General features: G+C 47.2%; 1 protein-coding gene across 6 annotated transcripts in view; it reads right to left on the minus strand.

Moving 5' to 3' along the window:
* The window catches only part of CSNK1G1 (casein kinase 1 gamma 1), a 746,303-nt gene that overhangs the window by 127,672 nt on the left and 598,836 nt on the right, over window positions 1-19,795 (minus strand). The window contains exon 12 of one of the 6 annotated variants that reach the window (XM_078684997.1): window positions 7,856-8,256. The exons of the other annotated variants lie outside the window; for them this stretch is intronic. Within the exon in view, the coding sequence (XP_078541123.1) occupies window positions 8,191-8,256 (66 nt within the window). The 3' untranslated portion in view covers window positions 7,856-8,190. Of the gene's footprint in view, window positions 1-7,855; window positions 8,257-19,795 lie in introns of those variants that run through there. 6 annotated transcript variants of the gene reach the window in all.

A 19,795-nucleotide genomic window follows, 5' to 3' on the forward strand; every position in this document is an offset into this window, starting at 1 on the left:
GGTACTTAATAACATAGGTGATAAAGGCATCCTGGGTGACTCCGGATTATGCTGGCAAACAAAGAGCTTTAAATATCTTGGCATCGAATTCGAGAAGGATTTAATCAGCACTCTCAAAATCAACGAGCTTGCCTTATATAAAAAGATCTCCTCACTATTGGACGGCTGGTCCCCAAACTTCTTGTCCTGGTGGGGAAGAGTGGAAACTCTGAAAATGAAGATCACGCCACTCGTCAATTTAATAAGCATGCTACCCATGTTACTGTCTGATGATTTCCTCAGCAAATTACAAAAGACCTTAAACGCTTTCCTGTGGCAAAACAAGAAACCAAGAATATCCTTACGAAAACTTCCACTGCCAAAAGATAAAGGAGGCGTAGGCTTACCAAACTTTAGAAGCTATCAGACGGCATATCTATGCAAACAGGGTGCTAACTGGTTCCACAACTATCGGGAATATACTCCTGTATGGATCCAAGTTGAAAAATCTATCCTCAATAACTTAGCGCTTCCTGCCATAATGACTATGGACGCCACAGCCTTCCCTCATTCCAAGTATATACTCCTTAACACTAAAAGGGCTCTCCTAAATCTAGAGAGGCATTGTAAGGCAAAAATAAAGTTCTCCAAATCTAATTTAACTTCGTTCTGGTTTAACCCGACTTTAAAAGATGATGGTCATCTCCTTTTCTGGGAAGATTGGTCCAAGAAGGGAATAAACCTTTTGCAAAATATTTATGAAGGATCCACACCTTTACCCCCTTACAAACACAACTCGATCTCCAACCACTTGACTTCTACAAATTCCTACACCTTAAAGCAATGGTAACGGCTAGAGACATCACGCCACAAAACCCCACTCTGCACTAAATTAATCCAGCTAATGTCTAGGGGTCATATGGTCTCAAAGGTATACAAGATCCTGTCCCCTATGCCTCAGAAAGCACACAAGAAAGTGAACGGGATTGAGAAAATGAACCCAACACCTCCGGCATAGCCTTTAACTGGGATAAAATCCACCTCACGCCCTTCTACAACAAAATATCCCCAATACTCTCACAGACCAATTTTATGCTGATAAACAGGTCATACTGGACGCCAGGGAAACTCTTCAAACTTAAACTTATAGATAGCCCTCTGTTGGAACTGCAAGTCAGGAGTAGGTGACCTAGCGCACATGCTTTTCCACTGCCCGTTAGTACAAAAATACTGGGATGAGATATATAATTATATCCAACGTACCTTTCACTATAGGCCTCCTAGGGATTTCAGCTATTTTCTTATGGTGGCAATCGATTAGAACATAACGAGAGATCACGATAGACAACTTCTAGACCTCATGATTACTCTTGCATGCAAAGTAGTGCTCAGCAAATGGAAGAGTGCTTCCGACGCTTCTTTCAAAATCTGGCAGGAATGGCTGGCGTCCCTGAGAGGTGCTGACAATGACGTCCTCCATTCATCCCCTTGGCAAAAACCTCACACCAAACTATGGAGCTTACTTGACTCATTAGAACTCTGTTACAATCCGCTTTAGGCTAATCGCCTCAAACTATGCCTGTGACAGCAAACCGCTTATTTCCATCCGTATTGTGAGCTCGCTGCTCTCTCCTGTGCAGAGTATTTATCGACATGTTGCTGCTGCCTGGACCTCCCTCTCTCCCCTCCTCTCCCTACTTACCCTTCCCCATTATCTGTGCTCCTCGGCTCCAATATATTATGTTTGGATGGTAAAAATATTGCTATCGGTTGTCATCTGTTCATTAAGGTGCCACTTCATGTACCTCTTATGTATCACAGAATATTGGCAAGCCATTATCTCAACTACAGTATTGTATGTATACACTTATGCAATATTTTCGGTTTCCCATCTTCCTGTGTACCACCCTTACGCCTTATATTTCTTCCGTGCTTTATTGTGATTATTATACTTTAATGGCTCTTTTTTTATTTCTTTTTAAGTGCCCCTTTTTGTATCGTCTTGTTTATCAATAAAAAAAGATTTGAAATTACAAAAAGAAAATACCCAACAGAAAGCAGAGCATTACCGAAAGTAAATAGCTTGTTGTTCCGATAGATATATTTGAATAAATACCAAAGGGGTAGCTTCCAATGAAGGAGTCTGTGGAGTGTCACTAAGTCCTGTAAAAGTGAACGGGCAAAGTGTCCCGACTGCCAAACCACGGTGTCAAGGCAGTAGTTCCTCATGAACATATGTACCAAAACCTATAGGTCAGCCTAGCAGACATGAAAAACAGGTAAGCCTCATGCCAATGCCACTGAAGCAGCCTTTGTTCTTATGAAATGGGCTCTCAGATCTTTAGGGGGCTGCTTTTTAGCCAGTGCATTGACTTTACGTAGAGAATCATCCACCTTGACAGGGTCCTCCTCTGCACGGTCTTGCTTTGCACCTGAAAGTCCAATTAAGAGCTGATACTCTATTAGAGTGTCATTCTTACAGTCCCTCTAATGGATTAACGTCCTTTTTTGATCAAGGCGATGGAGCCTCTCTTCTTCTTTCGAAGAGTGAAGTGGAGTAAAGAATGATAGAGTGATCGACTGACCAACATGGTACGGTGACATGATTCAGGCAGGATGGCCAACCTAGTAATTAGCACTAACTTATCTGGAAAGAAGGTAGGGTAGTGTAGTTGCCAGCATTTCCTGAAGTACACTTATTCGGCATGCTGAAGTGATGGCAATAATGAATACTGTTTACAAAATCAAGAGCCTCAAGGAGAAACTGTGCATAGGCTCGAAGGGCATGCACATCAAGAATATCCAAACTAGTTTGAGGTCCCACTGAAACATCACAATTAATTTTGGAGGAAACATACGAGTGAAACCTTTCATAAAACACATCTCAACTGGTGAGTTAAACTAGGATGGTTGGTCCAGTAAACACATATGGGTCGAGAGGACAAACTTGTAACCATCCACTGTACCGCTGCAGGGCTGTGTTGGTCCAACAAAAGGACATCAGAAAGTTTGGTCGGTAGTTCGGGCACCACATCGGACAACTAATGTATCCCAGCCCCCAACTAGATGGACTTCATAGAATGGTGTCCGGTAGCAACGATGGCATCACCCACCTCGGTTGGCAAATTTAACTGCCACTATTCAATTGCACAGAGGTGTATGTTGTGGAGATTCGGATGCAGGACTCATCTATGTTGCTGTGAAAGAGGTGCTCCTGAAGTGCCAGCCCCATCAGAAAGCAAAAGCTCAGGCACTGATGCTCTAGGTACCATGCTCTTCTGGAGCACTCCGGGGCAAATAAGATGACTTGGCCCGAGGGATTCCTGTTCTTTAGTATACGAGGTAGGAGAGTGGCTAGTGGGAATGTGTACAGGAGTCCAATGTTTCATCACAGTCGAAAGGTGACTCCAAGCAAATTCCAAGACTCCCTCAATGAACAAAGGCACCCTGCACCACCTTAGGATGGAAACGCCACTCATGAGCTGCGAAATAGCGCTTGTTCAGTTCCTTTGCTTTGGCACTTAGGAATCCTGCAAGGTAGTTAGTGACCAGAAATATGTTCTGTTGGTGCAGATACTTGTAGAGGCGCAGAGCCTCCTGTCACATGGTCCAGGACCCCACACTGTTGGCTTTTTGCAGAACCTCAAGGTGGTTGTGTTGTCCTTGGGAAGAGTCATCAGCCTCATACTGAAAGATGGGGAGAAGACTTTTAGAACCAAGCAGGTCACCCGCAGCTCCAGAGGCTACAATCTCACCTTCCCCTATGTGGCCCCATTAACCCAAAGGTGATGCATATGTCACAACTGTGAGCACTAGGTTGAGAAGGGGGTGTGGGTTGTTGCGGGTCAGGATGGCACACATATGCACCACTGCATATCTCGAGCAGTCTTCGGTGAGATCATAATGGTGTTGTATAGGGCCACTGGGACAGGAGCTTCTAAAGAAGGGTCTTCAGGTGCCAACTGGCATATGGGAATAGAAGGATTCAAGAGGCCTGAAGACTAAGTAGCCTCATAGTCATCCTCACTAAGACCAGGGACAGATCCTGAACCATCAGGATCAATCATGAATATCTGACTCGCTGAGGTAGGGGAAAAGCCTTGAACACCACCGTTATGGACCTAAATGCCAAGCTTGCAGAATAAATCATTCTTCTACAAAATGTGTCAGTGAGCTTGGATTCCCTTCTTGGACGAATGTCAGGGAAAGAATTATGATTGACCTAGTTTGTGGAAGCCTGTACAATGAGGCTCTCAAGGCGTAGGATGCTTGGTATATAAAGTCTGGGTTGCTGGGCGTAGTTCTAGGTTGCCAAGCTACTGGTGGATAGCGTTCAAATGCCATTAGCCCTGGTTGGAGAATATTACAGAACCTACAAGGTGATAGATAGAATGCTTGAATTAATCTCAACCACTGGCAATCGTTCAGGCCACATCCCAATCCATCTTTTTTTGCCCACCATGCCACCTAGGTTTAGACCAAGCCATATGCAAATCCGTCTTGACTATGCTCTTCATGGGACACTCCAGCGAGAACTACCATGCCAGGTCCTCCGTGAACCTGAACAGCAACCTAGGACTGGTTTCGCTCTAGTTATGGCTCTTCAGCCAGGTATAGCTTTGTTCCAGTGGCACAGTGAGCCCAGGATCAACGTCTGGGCAAACCTGGTGCACATAGGACAGCAAATGAAAAGACAACAAGGTGATTGCCGGTTGCTGAGATTAATTTAAGCATTCCATCAATCACTTGGGCTGCATCCCAATCCATCATTCTTTTGCCCTTCAATGAGGATATTTCAGAACATTTGTTTTTGTCTCAATGAAGGGCAATTGAAAATCCAGCACCGCAGTAGCCTCTGAATCACCACTGCAATAGAGGCACTTTCTTCTGTCGAGTTCCACTTCAGTAGAGCTGTCTAGCCCACTGGCATTTTGCAAATCCAGGTATAGTGCATCATCAGTATAGTGATGAGTAGCCCACTCCCCTCCGCCTCTTCACCTTTGTCCTTGGAGAACCTGTGTGTTAAATGCATAGGGTAACAATCGGAGCCAAAAAAAGTATGGAGCTTAAGCGGATGCTCGTTTCTTGGTAAGGGTGTCTGATTGCAGTAAGGCACTATAACAACTAGTTCAGCTTTTGAGATTAATTGTGAAAGAACGTCTTTCGCTGCAAGTTGTCTTTGCAGTAGGTCCTCTACAAAAGGGCATGAACGTTCAGTTAAATGACTGCTCACTTGTTTGAGGCTCACTGGTTGTGAAATGCAATGTATATTTGTGGTGCTGATTAGTCTAGCTCAGGCGAAAGACTGTTCAGACATGGGTTTTAGCAATGGACCTTCTACAGGTAATGATGGGGATGGTATTAGCGTCAGTGCAACGTGAACTAGCATGGATCATGGAACCAGTGTGGAAGTGTGTACTGGAGTCAGTACTGTTCCAATAACAGATTCCAAGGGGACTGATGCACTCAGGGAGCGGGGAATCACAGGCAGCAATCAAACTGGATGGGAGGCCCTTGCAGCCCTATGGCACACCAGAGGGATTCGAATCGCACCAAAGATTTGCAACACGGTCTCCTTAATGGCAACTGTTTTCTGAAGGATTGCTAACTGCTGTGAGGTAAACAACGGCCTGCAGAACTCTGAATGCACCAGGACAGACTGTTGTTGAATAGGGGAATTCAAAGGAGTGCGATGTTCATCCCGACACCCTTGCACCTTCTCTTTGCAGTTGCAGAATGTGGTCGAGAACAATAAGGAAGTGGATCATTTGCAGGAACAGCCTTGTGACCAGGACTGAGATTGGGCTCACAACTTTGGGCATGAGCAAGACTTGTGCTTTGACTGCAACCTTTTCGGTGATTTAGACCTTCGCCTCCCGGTTGCAGATCACCTTCGGGTACAGGAGGTACATTTGCTGCACAAATTAGTCATGACAGGATCCCAGGCATCCAAGAAACACCAGGTCCAGGCTTGATATGTTCTTTTTGCAGTCTTGGCATAGTTTGAAACCTGAAGTGTTTGGAAGGAATATTGTTGCCAAGCACACTGTAGTTTTGAAAACCATCAGAATGACAAGATGGCCATTCTATGCAGGTTCCACTAGTGACTTCCAAGGTGGTGCAGAGCCAACACAGAGGTTCGAGACACCACCTGTTGGCATGCTGTAGCACTGATGTTTAAGTTATCAGGGTCCAGACTGGGGATATTCAAAAGGTGAAAAATATACTGTTATAAGTGTCCATTAGAACTGTCTTTTAACACCTGGTGGAAAGGGCTGTGTTTTAATCATAAAATTGATATGGTCAATAGCTCATCTGTACACTTTTCCACACTCGTCTCTTAAGCTAACTGAAAATGCAGAGTTTGCCTAAGACACACCAGGTCTCGTCTGATTCACTGGATTAGTGCTATATTTCACTATTATTAATTTACCATTCTATACAGCACCTTTCCACTTTTATATTTCCTAACACAATGATTCTCGTCCTTAATTTTTATTTTCCTTTTTTGAAATTGATTTAATCATAAGTATTGACCGCTCTAGAGAACCTTTTCTCTTTCTTTCTAATATCTTTTCTATTCCGTTAGCTCCAAAAATATTTTTATTTCTGAATAACTATTTTTATTGTTGCTATCGATACAGTTTTTAAATATGGTCAATAACACAACAGTAACACAAAAGTATACGATAAGACTTTTTAAGGTGTTTCAGCACAAGGAGAAACTTAACCAAGTAGAGGATGCTCTCAGCATTTTACTACTCCAAAGCCATTTGCACTTCAAGTACGACCTACCATGGTAGGGAAACAATCTGTGAAGTGCGCCAATACAAATTGCGTTGTCTGCCTTGTGCTTACCAGCGCACTACAGAGATCTGCTGCTTTCAAGGTACCTATTAGCTACCCAAAAAACGTACATTGGCTTTCGGTGTATTTTTTTTTTTTAATGTGTGCACATGCACTGTAGAAGACGAGCAGGGGCCAACTGTCACACTAATAGTGAGTTAGCAGAAAGGAACATGCTATGATGGAAAAGAGCCAGACAGGCCTTGAGGAAAGAAGATCTGTGTACAAAGAAATGAGACAGAGCATGGTGGCCCAGGCGGTCTCCGATGCCTGCAGTAGCATAGGACTTGAGTGGGCAGAAGGCCACAGTTGTTAGTACACCTTAAAGTAGGCTAGCACAATCCGAGCAGTCCCTACCTACTTTCACTACAGCCAGGCTACTTTGTCTTGTGTCTACCAAGCGTAAGGGAACACTCCAACCAGAGAGATCGCATGCTGGACCTTAAATGGAGCTACAAATATACAACATCACTAAACATTCATACGGTGTTCATATGTGTTTCATTGTGGAAAACTGGTATGCCGTTGTTCCTATTTAATATAATCTAAAGTACCTTCATTTACAGTGTTATCGAAGGTAAAGTACTACTGTTAATTCAATACTGAACAGTCCCTTCCAATAAAACAACACTCCTATTCATAATCTGCAGTGTCTTTACATCTTTAACTGGTCATCCAGTGTAGGCAAGCAAGTCTTTTGGCCAGACCCCAATGCAAGCTTCTCATTGCCTTCTGCTCTACGGATGGGCCCAACAATGAAATGGCCTGTCCACTCTAGTTCACCTTCCAACAGTGCACAGGGTAGCAAATGGAACACCTCCTAAGAGTGGCTGGCACTGCACGTCAAAAGTGCATGCCCTTGCTCTCTTCTGCCCAAAAATGTGAAACTAATTTAGCACAGGTTGGGCAAGAAGAGGACTGCATAGCAAACAAACAAGATTAATGAGGAAAAACAGACAGTCTAATCGCAAACAGCACAGTTCTCCCACCAGAAGCAAACAGGAAATAGGAAAAAACGAACAAACCAATCTACACTAATTATTGCTTTTAATGTTGAGATCAACAGAAACATTCAACGAAAGCAGCAGCCAGATTCAGCACTTGGTAAAAGAGAGGCAGCTCTAAAAGCAGTGTTTCAATCCGCATTCTCCCCTTGCACTGGTCCTCCCGCACAGCCCCATGCAGTGAGGGTCAGGAGGCAGGCCGCGGCCCTGACTATCTAGATGTCTATATCTGGAGTTCAGACACCTTTATGCCCTTAGAAGGTGCCACTCCAAGAAGGCACTGGAGTTGGCTGCGCTGGGTGCTGCTTGGATTGTTCAAAAGCAGAAGTGGGGGAAGCGGGACACTGGCACTTTATCTTTCTTAATAAACTCGGCTGCGTCGTGAATTATCAAATCCTGAACCTCGCTGCGACCTAAACAGCAGAATCTGCAAGAAGGAAAGCAGAACCGAAAAATTACTCAAGTCTCCATTGCAATCAATATTTCAAAGCTAAAACTCTAAGATAGCCATTAGCTTTACTACCCATTACGCTTTGGCCAGGGCCCTCTTCGTTTCACATAAAACATCTGTATTCTTTACAATTACAACAGGTTTCAATTGTGCAATAAAACTATAAACACTTCAGTGACTGGAATTAATAGTCAGGTTCTCAAGGATGTGATGGTGCGGAAGGGAGAAGGTATACCAATTCTATTTCTAATAAGCATTACAAATATACATTGCATTTCACAACCAGTGAGCCTCAAACAAGTGTGCAGTCATTTAACTGAACGTTCATGCCCCTTTGTGGAGGACCTACTGCAAAGACAACTTGCAGCGAAAGACGTTCTTTCACAATGAAACCTGGACAAACAGTATTCATAGCTAAAGATGTTCCCAACGGATTGCTACTGCCCACAATAGACTGCTACCATAGGACATTGTCCTTGAAAAAATACTAGAAAAATTGATTTGCCAAGTCTCACTCACACAAGACAAAACTAGCAAACTACTGAGTTTGCCAGAAGAACCTCTGATTAAAATAGAATCTAATATTAACAGCAGTAAGATTCTTGAAGTAAAGCCCCTAGAGAGATTGGTCTGCCAGCAAAGGCCCCATTTGTTACACTGACCTATGTATAACCAGGATCTCTTCTTGCGAGTGGGTAGTAATCCTTGAAAAAAGAATATCCTCTAACAATGAGTCCTTGCGTCGGACATGGCTGAATTGTGCCACAAAAATTATTTTTGCGAGAAGAGGACTAGTATGTTATTTGAACTTTGCATGAAGATTTCTCCTTGTACAAGGTATTTCACTGCACACTTCCAGAAGGTGTACTGGTTGAAGAACTGATTTATGCATATTTGTCTCTTCTACTTGAGCGTGGAGGGAATGTGTGTGACTGACTTGTTTCTCCTTGAAAAACAATGGTTTGCAGATTCCAACCATACTTGCAGATCTATTCTAAAAGTCTACCTGGATGCTTAGTTCACATTTACACAAAGTGACATTTTCTTCTGTAGTTTTTGTAGCTTGGCAGAGGGCCAGTTTTAATGGCAAATCATGCACAAAGGAAACCTTTCAAGCAATTGGTGGCCATTTGCCCTGACCGAGCGTCAGGAGAGAGAGAGAAAAGCACATTTGAAAATATATGGCACAACTGCATTTATGTTTTAAATTATTTGAGGTACAGATTGTGAGTGAGCATTACTTATTACAAATAACTTGTGGACTCTGTGTAATCAAACATATTTGACACCCCACACAACAATTCATATTAGGAGTACAAAATATGTTTTTTGAAAGAGGTACGCCAATCCCACCCAATAGGTAAATGAGCACATGCTCACCAGTTATTTCTCTCTACCTCAGATGGTGGCTTCTGGGCCAATACTTTAATCGTGAATTTTGTCATCATTTTGTCAAGTGAAAGAGCAGTTTACTACCGCATGGTGACCTGTATGTTTCAAGACAATGTCCGATTAAAGATTTTCAAAACAAATCCATTTCAGAAATCAACTAACAATGGAGAATTTGACTATGCTTATTGGACAGAAATGTGGTTACCAGCAGAAGGTATAAGATTTTGTTGTATCCAAGAAAGATGAATCTCTGAGGTTAAAGTATCAGACCTATGTTTATCAAAGTAAGTACATGTCCAAGCAGTCACCATTTTACTAGGCTCTGGGGGTACTAATGAGGAAGGTGTTTTTCCAGGAATCGTTTAACACTGCTCTTCCAGAGGTGGCGTGGCTAGCCGTCTAAGATGGTGGTTGTGACTCAATAGAGCTCCGGACCCTCCGGGGGGGATTCACTTCTACGCCGTAACCTCGGCCACTACCAGCCTGGGGACATAGATATCGGAGCTTCGGAGCACCCTGCATGGAGGAGTGCCCCGATCTGCGCTGGAAACCGCTCTACGCCGACAATACAGTTCAGGGTCGACCCGCCGCTAACCTAGGGCGGAGGTCGGGCCTAGAGTAGAGCGAGGGCCCGCGCGGGTCGTGGCTGGCTGGGCACGTTGCAGTCTGGGACCTCCTCTTGGCCCGGAAGACATTGGCTTCTCCCCCTTGACACCCACCCACTAGCGCCCTGCCTGCTCTGCAGTCATCCTCGAGGGTTCAGGCATTCCATCGATTATCTCTGGTGTGCTGCTGCAGGAGAACGCACTGCTTGGCGGCGAGACCACCCGGGGAGACACAGCAGGATGACGGTGGCGTGTGTGGGAGGAGCTCACCAGGGACCGGCGCGGTGAGTGGAGAAGCTGCGTGGTCCCATGCTGACTCACATAATCCGGCCCGGATTCTGCTGGCGAATGCGGATGTTGGAACTGGCCATACACTAATTGCGAATACCCGGGCCTGCTTGTTGCTGAAATCAGGAGGAGGCCGGGACCAGACGTGGAGTGCGGGTCCGCGTGTGGCGCGGCAGCCCGGCCACACTGTGGTACGGGGCCCACTTTGGGCCTGAAAATAGTGGAATTTATTAGCTCCGGCCGCATGATGCCCTACCTGTGCCCCATGCATCTTTAAGGGGCGGTTGCACTGCAGGATACCCCCAGCGCGCTAGCCACGAGTGAAGCCTCGGCCTGGGCTGCATCAGGGGCCCGCAACAGGAGAAAGAGGAGACGACCTGCCAGGGAGACTCATCTAGGGACGAGGCGGTGAGTGGCGAAGTTCCATGGACCCACATGAGAGGTGCTGCTGGAAGCGCACTTTGATGACAGAAAATTAACAAGGGTTAAGGGGATATAGTGGATCATTGGGGACCCCGAGGACTGGGAACGGTGAATATCGCATGGTCGATGCTGGAACCCCTTCCCCCCAACTTCCCATACAGTGAAGAGCTTCCTCATACTGGACCCTTGTACTTGCTACCGCAGTAGGCATCCCCCCCGGAATTAGGCCCACACTCGTGGAGCCTGCACGTTGCCTGGGGTGCATACTGTGTGTTCCCGCCGCGTTATGTACCATAGCTAATGTGCAGGAAAGAATGTGCCAGCTGATATTGGACAGAGGCCCTACCCGCCAACCTTAGTGCACCGTGGTCCACTACTACTAGACCACTCGGTCCTGTTTTTGCCTAATTGACGTGACGCCATATTACTTACTCCCTGTTTCAATTCCAATACTAATTCAGCACACACTGAGGGACAATAGGGCAGCCAAATACTACTGCCCGGGACACTGCCAATACCCCCTTTGGGCTCCCCTACTGAGATGGGCTAGCTCTGAGCTTAGGGAAAAATCTACATCATGGGAAGGGTCCGAGCAAAGACACTGGAGGGACAACAAGAAGCTGACCCCTCTCCCACTTTGACGGGACACACTAGCTGGCTGTCCTCGCCTGGAGCAGCTTCTACCGGACACACCGATGGAACATCCGATAAACTAGACCTCATCCTCAAGGAGATCCGCGACTCTAGAGCGGGGCTCGAGGTACAGATGGGTACCCTCACCACAGGACTAACACTACTTAGGGCGGACCACAGTAAGCCGACTGACACGGTCAAGGACCATGGCCAATCCATTACAGACCTTGCTCCTAGAGTTGCAGAACACTTGTCTACGTTCTACAGCAACAGATGACGTCACTTATGGACCGGGTGGAAGATGCGGAGGGCAGAAACAGACGCAATACTATACGCGTTATTGGCCTGCCGGAACGCAGCGAAGGGAATAAGGCGGCAGACTTTATGGAAAAATGGTTCAGAGACCAAGTGGCTCCTGAGGGGCTCGCCCCGTAATTTTGCATCGAACGAGCCCACAGAATTCTGACCGGACAACCCAGACCTGGCACACCGCCCCGCCCTCTGATAGTGAAAATTCTCAACTATAGGGACCGCGACGCCTTATTGCAGAAAGCAAGAGAAAAGGCACTAATCCAGTTAGACAACCACCGTATATCATTGTACCCCTACTGTACCATCTTGGTACAAAGACAGAGATCGTCCTACCAGGCTATAAAGAAAAAATTCCAGAAAGCACAACTCAAATATGCACTTTTATACCCAGCATGGCTGAAAGTTATTCATGACAAAGAAAAACACTTCTTTGAAAGTCCAGCAGATGCCGAGGAATGGATGGAAGTTATGTGCATCGGTTCTAGCCAAATCAACCACACAGACTTCTCCTCACAGGACTCAGACAAACTCCCAAAACGGAACACTCATCGCTCCCAGAACTCCAACCGGAGTGAAGGAGGCGCGGGCCCATCGTGAGAGCAGCAGCGACGGGATCAGGAGGGAGCGATTGCGGTGACCGATGCAAACAAAATTTCCACGGACTCGAAAGACAGTACTCTCCATTCCGACTCTGAACACAGTATAACTCTCTTCCCCATGATCACACCGGGACAGCCGATGATATGATCGATAACAGACCACAGACGGCAAGCCCATGATGCCAGAGAAAGACGCAGTGGTATTGGCCTCCACAGATGGAGCGGACTCCACGCTTCAGAGACTATCATATCCTTTTACTTGTAATGATTTCTATGAATGTTATCACTCTGCTGTGCTCTGCTTGGTAATGTACGGGGCTCGAATTGTAAGTTACATTGGTATAGGGTACGCACCTCTACAAATTTCGGGTCCTGTTCTGTTCTAAGGGGGGCTCCGGAATATTCTTACAAATGTTTGATTACAATGGAAACACTGTCCCCAACGAATTTGATAGCACGATTTCCCCCTCCTCCCCCCCCGGGGTGGAGTTCCGTAGAGCCGTCGAGTTGCAGACCATTCTGTGACCATGACCATGTATGAGGATGGCTGCCTCCCCACAAGCGTATGCACCGTTATATGTTCTGTACTACTTGTACATTATTGTTGGGCACAGCGTGATTCAGGCACTGCGCCAAGTTTTGTTAAGGTTTTGGGGACAGGGGACTTCTGGTCAGGTTTGGTCTACCGGATCCATGTACGCGGGAGCTCCATTCTACTCACAAGGACATGCCCAGGAATGTTAATACCGTAGAGTCGTACAACTTTATCACATGGAATGTACGTGGGTTGGGAGCAATCCAGAAAAGACACCGTAATCATGCATATCTCCTCAGGCATAAGACACAGGTGGCGTTCCTCCAAGAATCTCATTTAACTGACTCTGAAGCACAAAAAATGCGCACAAAATGGAGAGGACACATTTATTCTACTAATTATTCAGATTTTGCTAGGGATGCAACCATTTGGATATGCCATGGGGTCTCATTTCTTGAGCTGGAACGCCGGGTTGATGACCAAGGCAGATACATCCTGGTGAAGGGCATGCTTGATGGCTCCCTGGTGGTCCTAGGCAGCGTTTATGCCCCTAACTTTGACCAGGACCATTTCTTACATAGGCTGGGTACAGTATTAGTGGATTGTGATGGTATACCCTGGATACTGGGAGGGGATTGGAATGCTGTATTGAACACTGCCCTAGACAGATCACATCTGCCCTTACATTTATGGTACAAACGCTAGCAAACTGGTGGACCTATTCACTACATGGGCGGAGGGGTGGACACGGACGCATGGCGATGCCTTTACCCTACCCACAAAGAATATTCCTTTTATTCCTCCGTACACAATCTCCATACCAGAATTGACAGATTCCTATGCTCCAGATTCATCATCACTAGGACCCACCAATCCACGTATTTAGCGAATACCTTCTCCGACCACAACCTCCTAGAGCTCACACTTTGCTGGGGTACGGTGCCCACCCCAGTCCCCACCTGGAAATTACATGCACAACAACTAGAAGATGCCCCATTCCGCGCAACCCTCTTTAACACTATTACTAATTATCTGACCGAGAACTGGAACACCGCCTCCTCCAACCTAATTGAATGGGATGCCCTGAAAGTAGTGGTAAGAGGAGCGTCGATTGGACAGTTAGTGGGTGCCAGACAGGAGACGCACCAACGATTAAAAAGCATCGAACAACGACTGGACACATTGGAACGGGAGGCGGTATCCGACCCAGACAAACTAGGAGCATTGCAGTCTGCTCACGTAGACCATGCGGAAACATTAGAGACACTGCAGACAATAGATCATTGAGCATTTCTTTAACGGAAACACAGTAGCAGACAGGTCAGGTGCACTGCTTGTCTGCATAGTTTGGGATAGGCCGGACCCGCCAGTCATAACTAGAATCCGTACACTTGCAGGTCATATAGTCCATACACAAAAACAAATAAACACAGCCTTTTATGGTCATCTTGAAGCACTTTACGCACACCCTGCTCCTGTGGAAGGCCCCTCTATAACAGAGTTTCTACGAGATCTTCCCTTCCCGGTAGCATCCGATGCTGTACAAAAAGACATAGATGGCCCCATAACTCAACATGAAATCCGTGCTTCAATTAAGGGTTGAATCGTAACAAAGCGCCTGGGATTGACGGACTCCCAGTCGAGTTTAACCATACTTACTCCGAGATCATGGTACCCACACTGGAATCCGTATATAAGGTAGCCTTTGAGACTGGTCGCCTACCAGATTCCACTATGCAAGCGCTGGTCACATTGATACCCAAACCAGGACGAGATAGCTTAGAGCTATCTAATTATAGGCTCCTCTCCCTGCTGTCCACTGAATACAAAATTCTAAGTAAGGCCCTCGCTAATCGCATATAGCCACACCTTAGTACGCGAATCCACAGTGATCAATGTGGATTCCTACCGAATCGCAGTACTTCCCTAAACACTAGAAGGCTACACTTTTTAATGAAGGCCACCCCTCGGGATTACCAAGATGCAGGGTGCATAGCACTGGACCTTAGGCAGGCCTTTGACTCCCTCTCTTGGAACTCCAACTAGAGACACGAGGTGGCGGCCTGGGAGTTCCAGATTTTCGAAGCTACTACTACGCCAGTCAGCTCCAATGGTTATCGTATTGGACAGCGGGGAGAAACCTGCAGGAGATTGGGTTCACGCCGCAGAGGATATAACAGGGCGAGTTCCATTCCTTGCTATTGCCGAAGGCTAGGATCCCTCCAGATTGCCCTCCCCTACTGAAGACCGCCCTACAATGCTGGAGAAAGGCCCTATTGTACACGGCCTCAGCGACCCCTTATGCCACGAATATCCCCATCCTGGGTATCTAAGTAATACTTTACTGTACAGTTAATAAGGAGTAGTTTCTGTCCTGTAACTCCAGTTCTGTAGTAGGGGTATCTGTTATAGTCATAATCTAGAGAATAGTCCCGCCCATGTGCGTGGACCCCAGAGCAATCAAAAATAATCTCTTAAGCTGTCAAAACATGCAGAACTGCATCGACACTTAAGAGAGAATTTAAAGACATATAATGCAGCCTATATCCACAGGCTACACTGTCCAGTACTTCAACTAGAAATTCCACCAAAAACCACAAACAGCACAGCCTGTCCAGGGTTTTCCAAGAGAAAAACCTTGCCTTTAACAGCAAAACCCTCTGGAATAATAGAGAGGAAGAAGTGGACAGACAAACCCCATAGGCTGCCATTATGTGGCTCAGAACAGGGTACTGTGCCTTTAAGAGAACTTTCCAGAAGCCTCACAGTATCCCAGAATGCACTGCAGGTCCCTTTTACTTTGTTCTTTTTGAAGGCGTAACACGCCAGACCTGTAGCATTTCTTACATGAATATCTCTCTCCACCGGGGAGGAGGACGGGCGCTTATGACAATAACAGAGATACCCCTACTACAGAACTGGAGCCAGGACAGAAACTACTTCTTCTGTAGTAGGGGATCTCTGTGTATAGTCATAATCTAGTGAATAGAATGGCAAGCCCATCCCCACACCAAAGCGGCGGTGGAGAAAAGAGAAATAACACCACTACTGTGCGAACAGATTTCGCAGTGAAGCCTGCCCAACCTGAGTGTCTGCCCTGGCATCAGAGTCCAGGCAGTAATGCTTAGCAAAGGTATGGACCGACTTCCAAGTGGCCACCTTGCAGATTTCTGCAATTGTAACATTACGGAGCAAAGCAGTCGTGGCAGCTTTGCCCCTGGTGGAATGAGCCTTAGGTTTACCCCCTAAGGTCTTATTAGCCTTTTGGTAACACAATTGTATACAGGACACAGTCCACCTCGAGATGGACTGTTTAGAGGTAGCAAGACCCGTCCTGACTGATCCATAATTGATAAACAATTGGTCTGACCTACAGATATCCTTGGTTTTCTCCAGATAAAATTTCAAAACCCTCCTAACATCCAGGGAATGCATGGACCTTTCCGCTGGAGAGGAAGGATTCTGAAAAAACGTAGGCAAAGTTATGGTCTGGTTAACATGAAAGTCAGATATAACCTTTGGAAGAAATTTAGGGTGAGTATGCATAACAACCGTAGCAGCATGAAATACAGTATAAGGTTCTTGGCAACACAACGCCTGAATTTCACTCACCCTGCGGGCCGATGTAATGGCCACGAGGAACGCCGACTTCCAGGACAGGTGCTGCAACGAAGCCTTATGAATAGGTTCAAAAGGCTCCTTCATCAATCTGGACAGCACCACGTTCAATTCCCATGAAGGCGAAGGAAGCCGGACAGGAGGGAACACTTTCTTCAAGCCTTCCAAAAAATCTTTGATCACAGGGATCTGAAAGAAGGAAGTCTGTGAAGGGCATTTCCTGTAGGCAGTCAGCGCAGCAAGATGAACCTTAATGGAATGGACATTAAGACCAGACTGCGCCAGATGCAGAAGATACGGAAGGATGACATCTTCCTTACACGTCGTTGGGTCATAGTTCTTGGACTTGTACCAGATGCAAAACCTCTTCCACTTGTAAGCATAAGAAGTCCTAGTGGAAGGTCGCTTAGCCTCCTTCAGTATGTCCATACAATCTTCTGGTAGATTCAAATGGCCATATTGCACTATCTCAGGAGCCATGCCGCCAAACTGAAAGACGGGAGGTTGGGGTGCAACATCTGCCCCCCGAACTTCGTGAGAAGGTCCGGCCTGCACGGCAGCCGTATGTGAGGAAGGAGAGACCGGTGAAGCAAGTCCATGAACCACCACTGCCAGGGCCATTCCAGGGCAATCAGGATCATCCGCGCCCTGGACTGGGACAGCTTGATGAGCACCGCCGGAATCAGGGGAATGGGTGGAAAAGCGTACAGAAAGCTGTTCGACCAGTTGATCCATAACGCATTCCCCAGCGTCCCCGGCTGGTAGTACCTGGAGGCGAACTCTCGGCATTTGCGGTTTTCAGCGGTGGCAAACAGATCTACGTCTGGAGTAACCCACCTTGCGAAGACTTCTCCTAGTACATCGTCGTTTATGACCCATTCGTGGTTTCCCTGAATCAGTCTGCCAAGTGCGTCTGCCTGAACATTCTGCACACCTGTTAGATGGGTAGCCGTTATCGTCAGTCCTCTGGCTAGAAGCCAGTGCCAGTTCGCCTGCGCCTCCTGCGACAGAGTGCGTGATCTCGACCCCCTCTGCTTGTTGAGATAATACATCGTGGTCGTATTGTCCGTCTGAACAAGCAGAGAGTTGGTCCGGAAGGACGGATGAAAGGCCTTCAGTGCCAAGTGAACAGCTCTGAGTTCCAGGAAATTGATGTGGTACGTGGATTCCGTCAGGGACCACGTCCCTTGAATCTGTAAGTCTCCGGAGTACGCCCCCCCAGCCGTGGAGAGACGCATCCGTCACAATAGTCTGAGTGGGAATGTCCTTGTGGAAGGGAACCCCTCTGAGGAGATTCTCTGCTGAACACCACTACTTCAGAGACTGAAGAGCATGCAGAGACAGTCGTATCTTGTCGTCCCAAGATCCTTTCCTCTGATCCCACTGATCCTCCAAGCACTCCTGCAATGGTCTCATGTGCAGTCGTGCGTGTGGCGTGAGGAAGATACAAGAGGCCATGGACCCCAGTAGAGAAGACACCGTCCTCACTGTTGTAGATGGAGCGGTCATAAGAGCCTGAGCCTTCCGAAGGAGTGATAATTGTCTCTCCTCCGAAGGAGACACGCTTGCTGACAGCGTATTGATGGACGCTCCCAAGTACTGTATGCACTGGACCGGAGTCGGGACAGACTTGGACATGTTGATGTGCAACCCCAGCTTGTTCAAGAGAACGCACGTCTTCTGGAAGTGCGCTTGAGCTTCCGAGAAGGAGGAGGCCTTGATCAACCAATCGTCCAGGTACGGGTAGACAAACACCTTGTTCTTTCTCAGGTGCGCCGCTACCACTGCCATGCACTTCGCGAATGTTCTGGGCGCAGACTTCAGCCTGAATGACAGTACTGTGTACTGATAATGATTGGCGCCGACTTGGAATCGCAGGAACTTCCTGTGTTTGTGTGCAATGGGCACATGGAAGTACGCATCCTGTAGGTCAACACATAGCCAGTCTCCCTGTTGCAGCTGAGGATAAATCTGATGCAACGACAGCATGCGAAACTTCTCTCTGCGAATCCACTTGTTTGCTTGTCGCAAATCCAGAATGGGCCTGAACTCGTTCTTGTCCTTCTTGCGAACTAGAAAGAAACAGGAGTACAGACCTCTTCCTCTTTGAGACAGAGGTACGTCTTCTATCGCCCTTTTCCTTAACAGGATATCGGCCTCCGCCTGGAGCTCGCGCAGTTGAAACTGCGAGCTGACCGGTGGAATGGAGGGAGGCGGGCTGGTGAAACGAAGACTGTATCCATTGCAAACAATATTCAGCACCCACTTGTCCTGAGTAATTTTTCTCCACTCTGACAGAAAAAATTGAACGCTTCCCCCCACCGGAGCGGGTAACGAATGTAGGGGAAGTAACCGCTCAGGGTCGAGACCCAGCCGGGCCTTTGTTCGCTGCCGCGGACTGTTGGCCACCTCTACCCTTCTGGAAGGGCTTCCGGAACTGCTGATGCTGTTGTTGCTGCTGTCCCGAAGACTGTCCTCGCCCACGAACTTGACTCCCGAACCGCCTCTGGAACGGGCAGTAGGTCTTCTTCTCTTTGGGCTTTTCCAGCCCGACCGCCGTCAGGGTCTCAGCCTCCGCCTTCATGCGAGCCATTTCATCATCCACATGTTTGCCAAACAGGGTTTCACCCGAGAAAGGCAGATTGGCCACCCGCTGCTGAGCTTTGGGCTTGAGTGACGTAAGCCGAAGTTTCGCGTGGCACCGCTGGTCGATACCATGACAGTGCCCGTGTGCAGCCAGAAGGGACGTATCCGCAGACGCGCTGATGAGCTGGTTCGACACCAGCATCCCCTCCTTCAGGACCTCTTAAAAATCTTCCTTTTTCTCCCGGGGAAGGAACTCGGCGAACTGCTGTAGGGACTCCCATAGGGCACGATCGTACCGTCCTAGCAAAGCCGCAGCGCTGGCCGCCTTCATAGCAGTAGAGGCCGTCCCACAGACCTTTCTGCCTGCCGAGTCAATCCAGCAGCTCTCCTTATCCGGAGGTACAGTAGAGGACGGGGAGGTGGCATGCTGCTTCCTAGCCGCCGTCACTATGACAGAATCCGGAGTAGGATTCATCAGAGGAAAGGCAGGGTCAGAATCCGGGGCCCTGTACTTCTTAAGGAGC

The sequence above is a fragment of the Lissotriton helveticus genome, chromosome 3_2 (assembly GCF_964261635.1).
Source record: "Lissotriton helveticus chromosome 3_2, aLisHel1.1, whole genome shotgun sequence".
Classification (NCBI taxonomy): domain Eukaryota; kingdom Metazoa; phylum Chordata; class Amphibia; order Caudata; family Salamandridae; genus Lissotriton; species Lissotriton helveticus.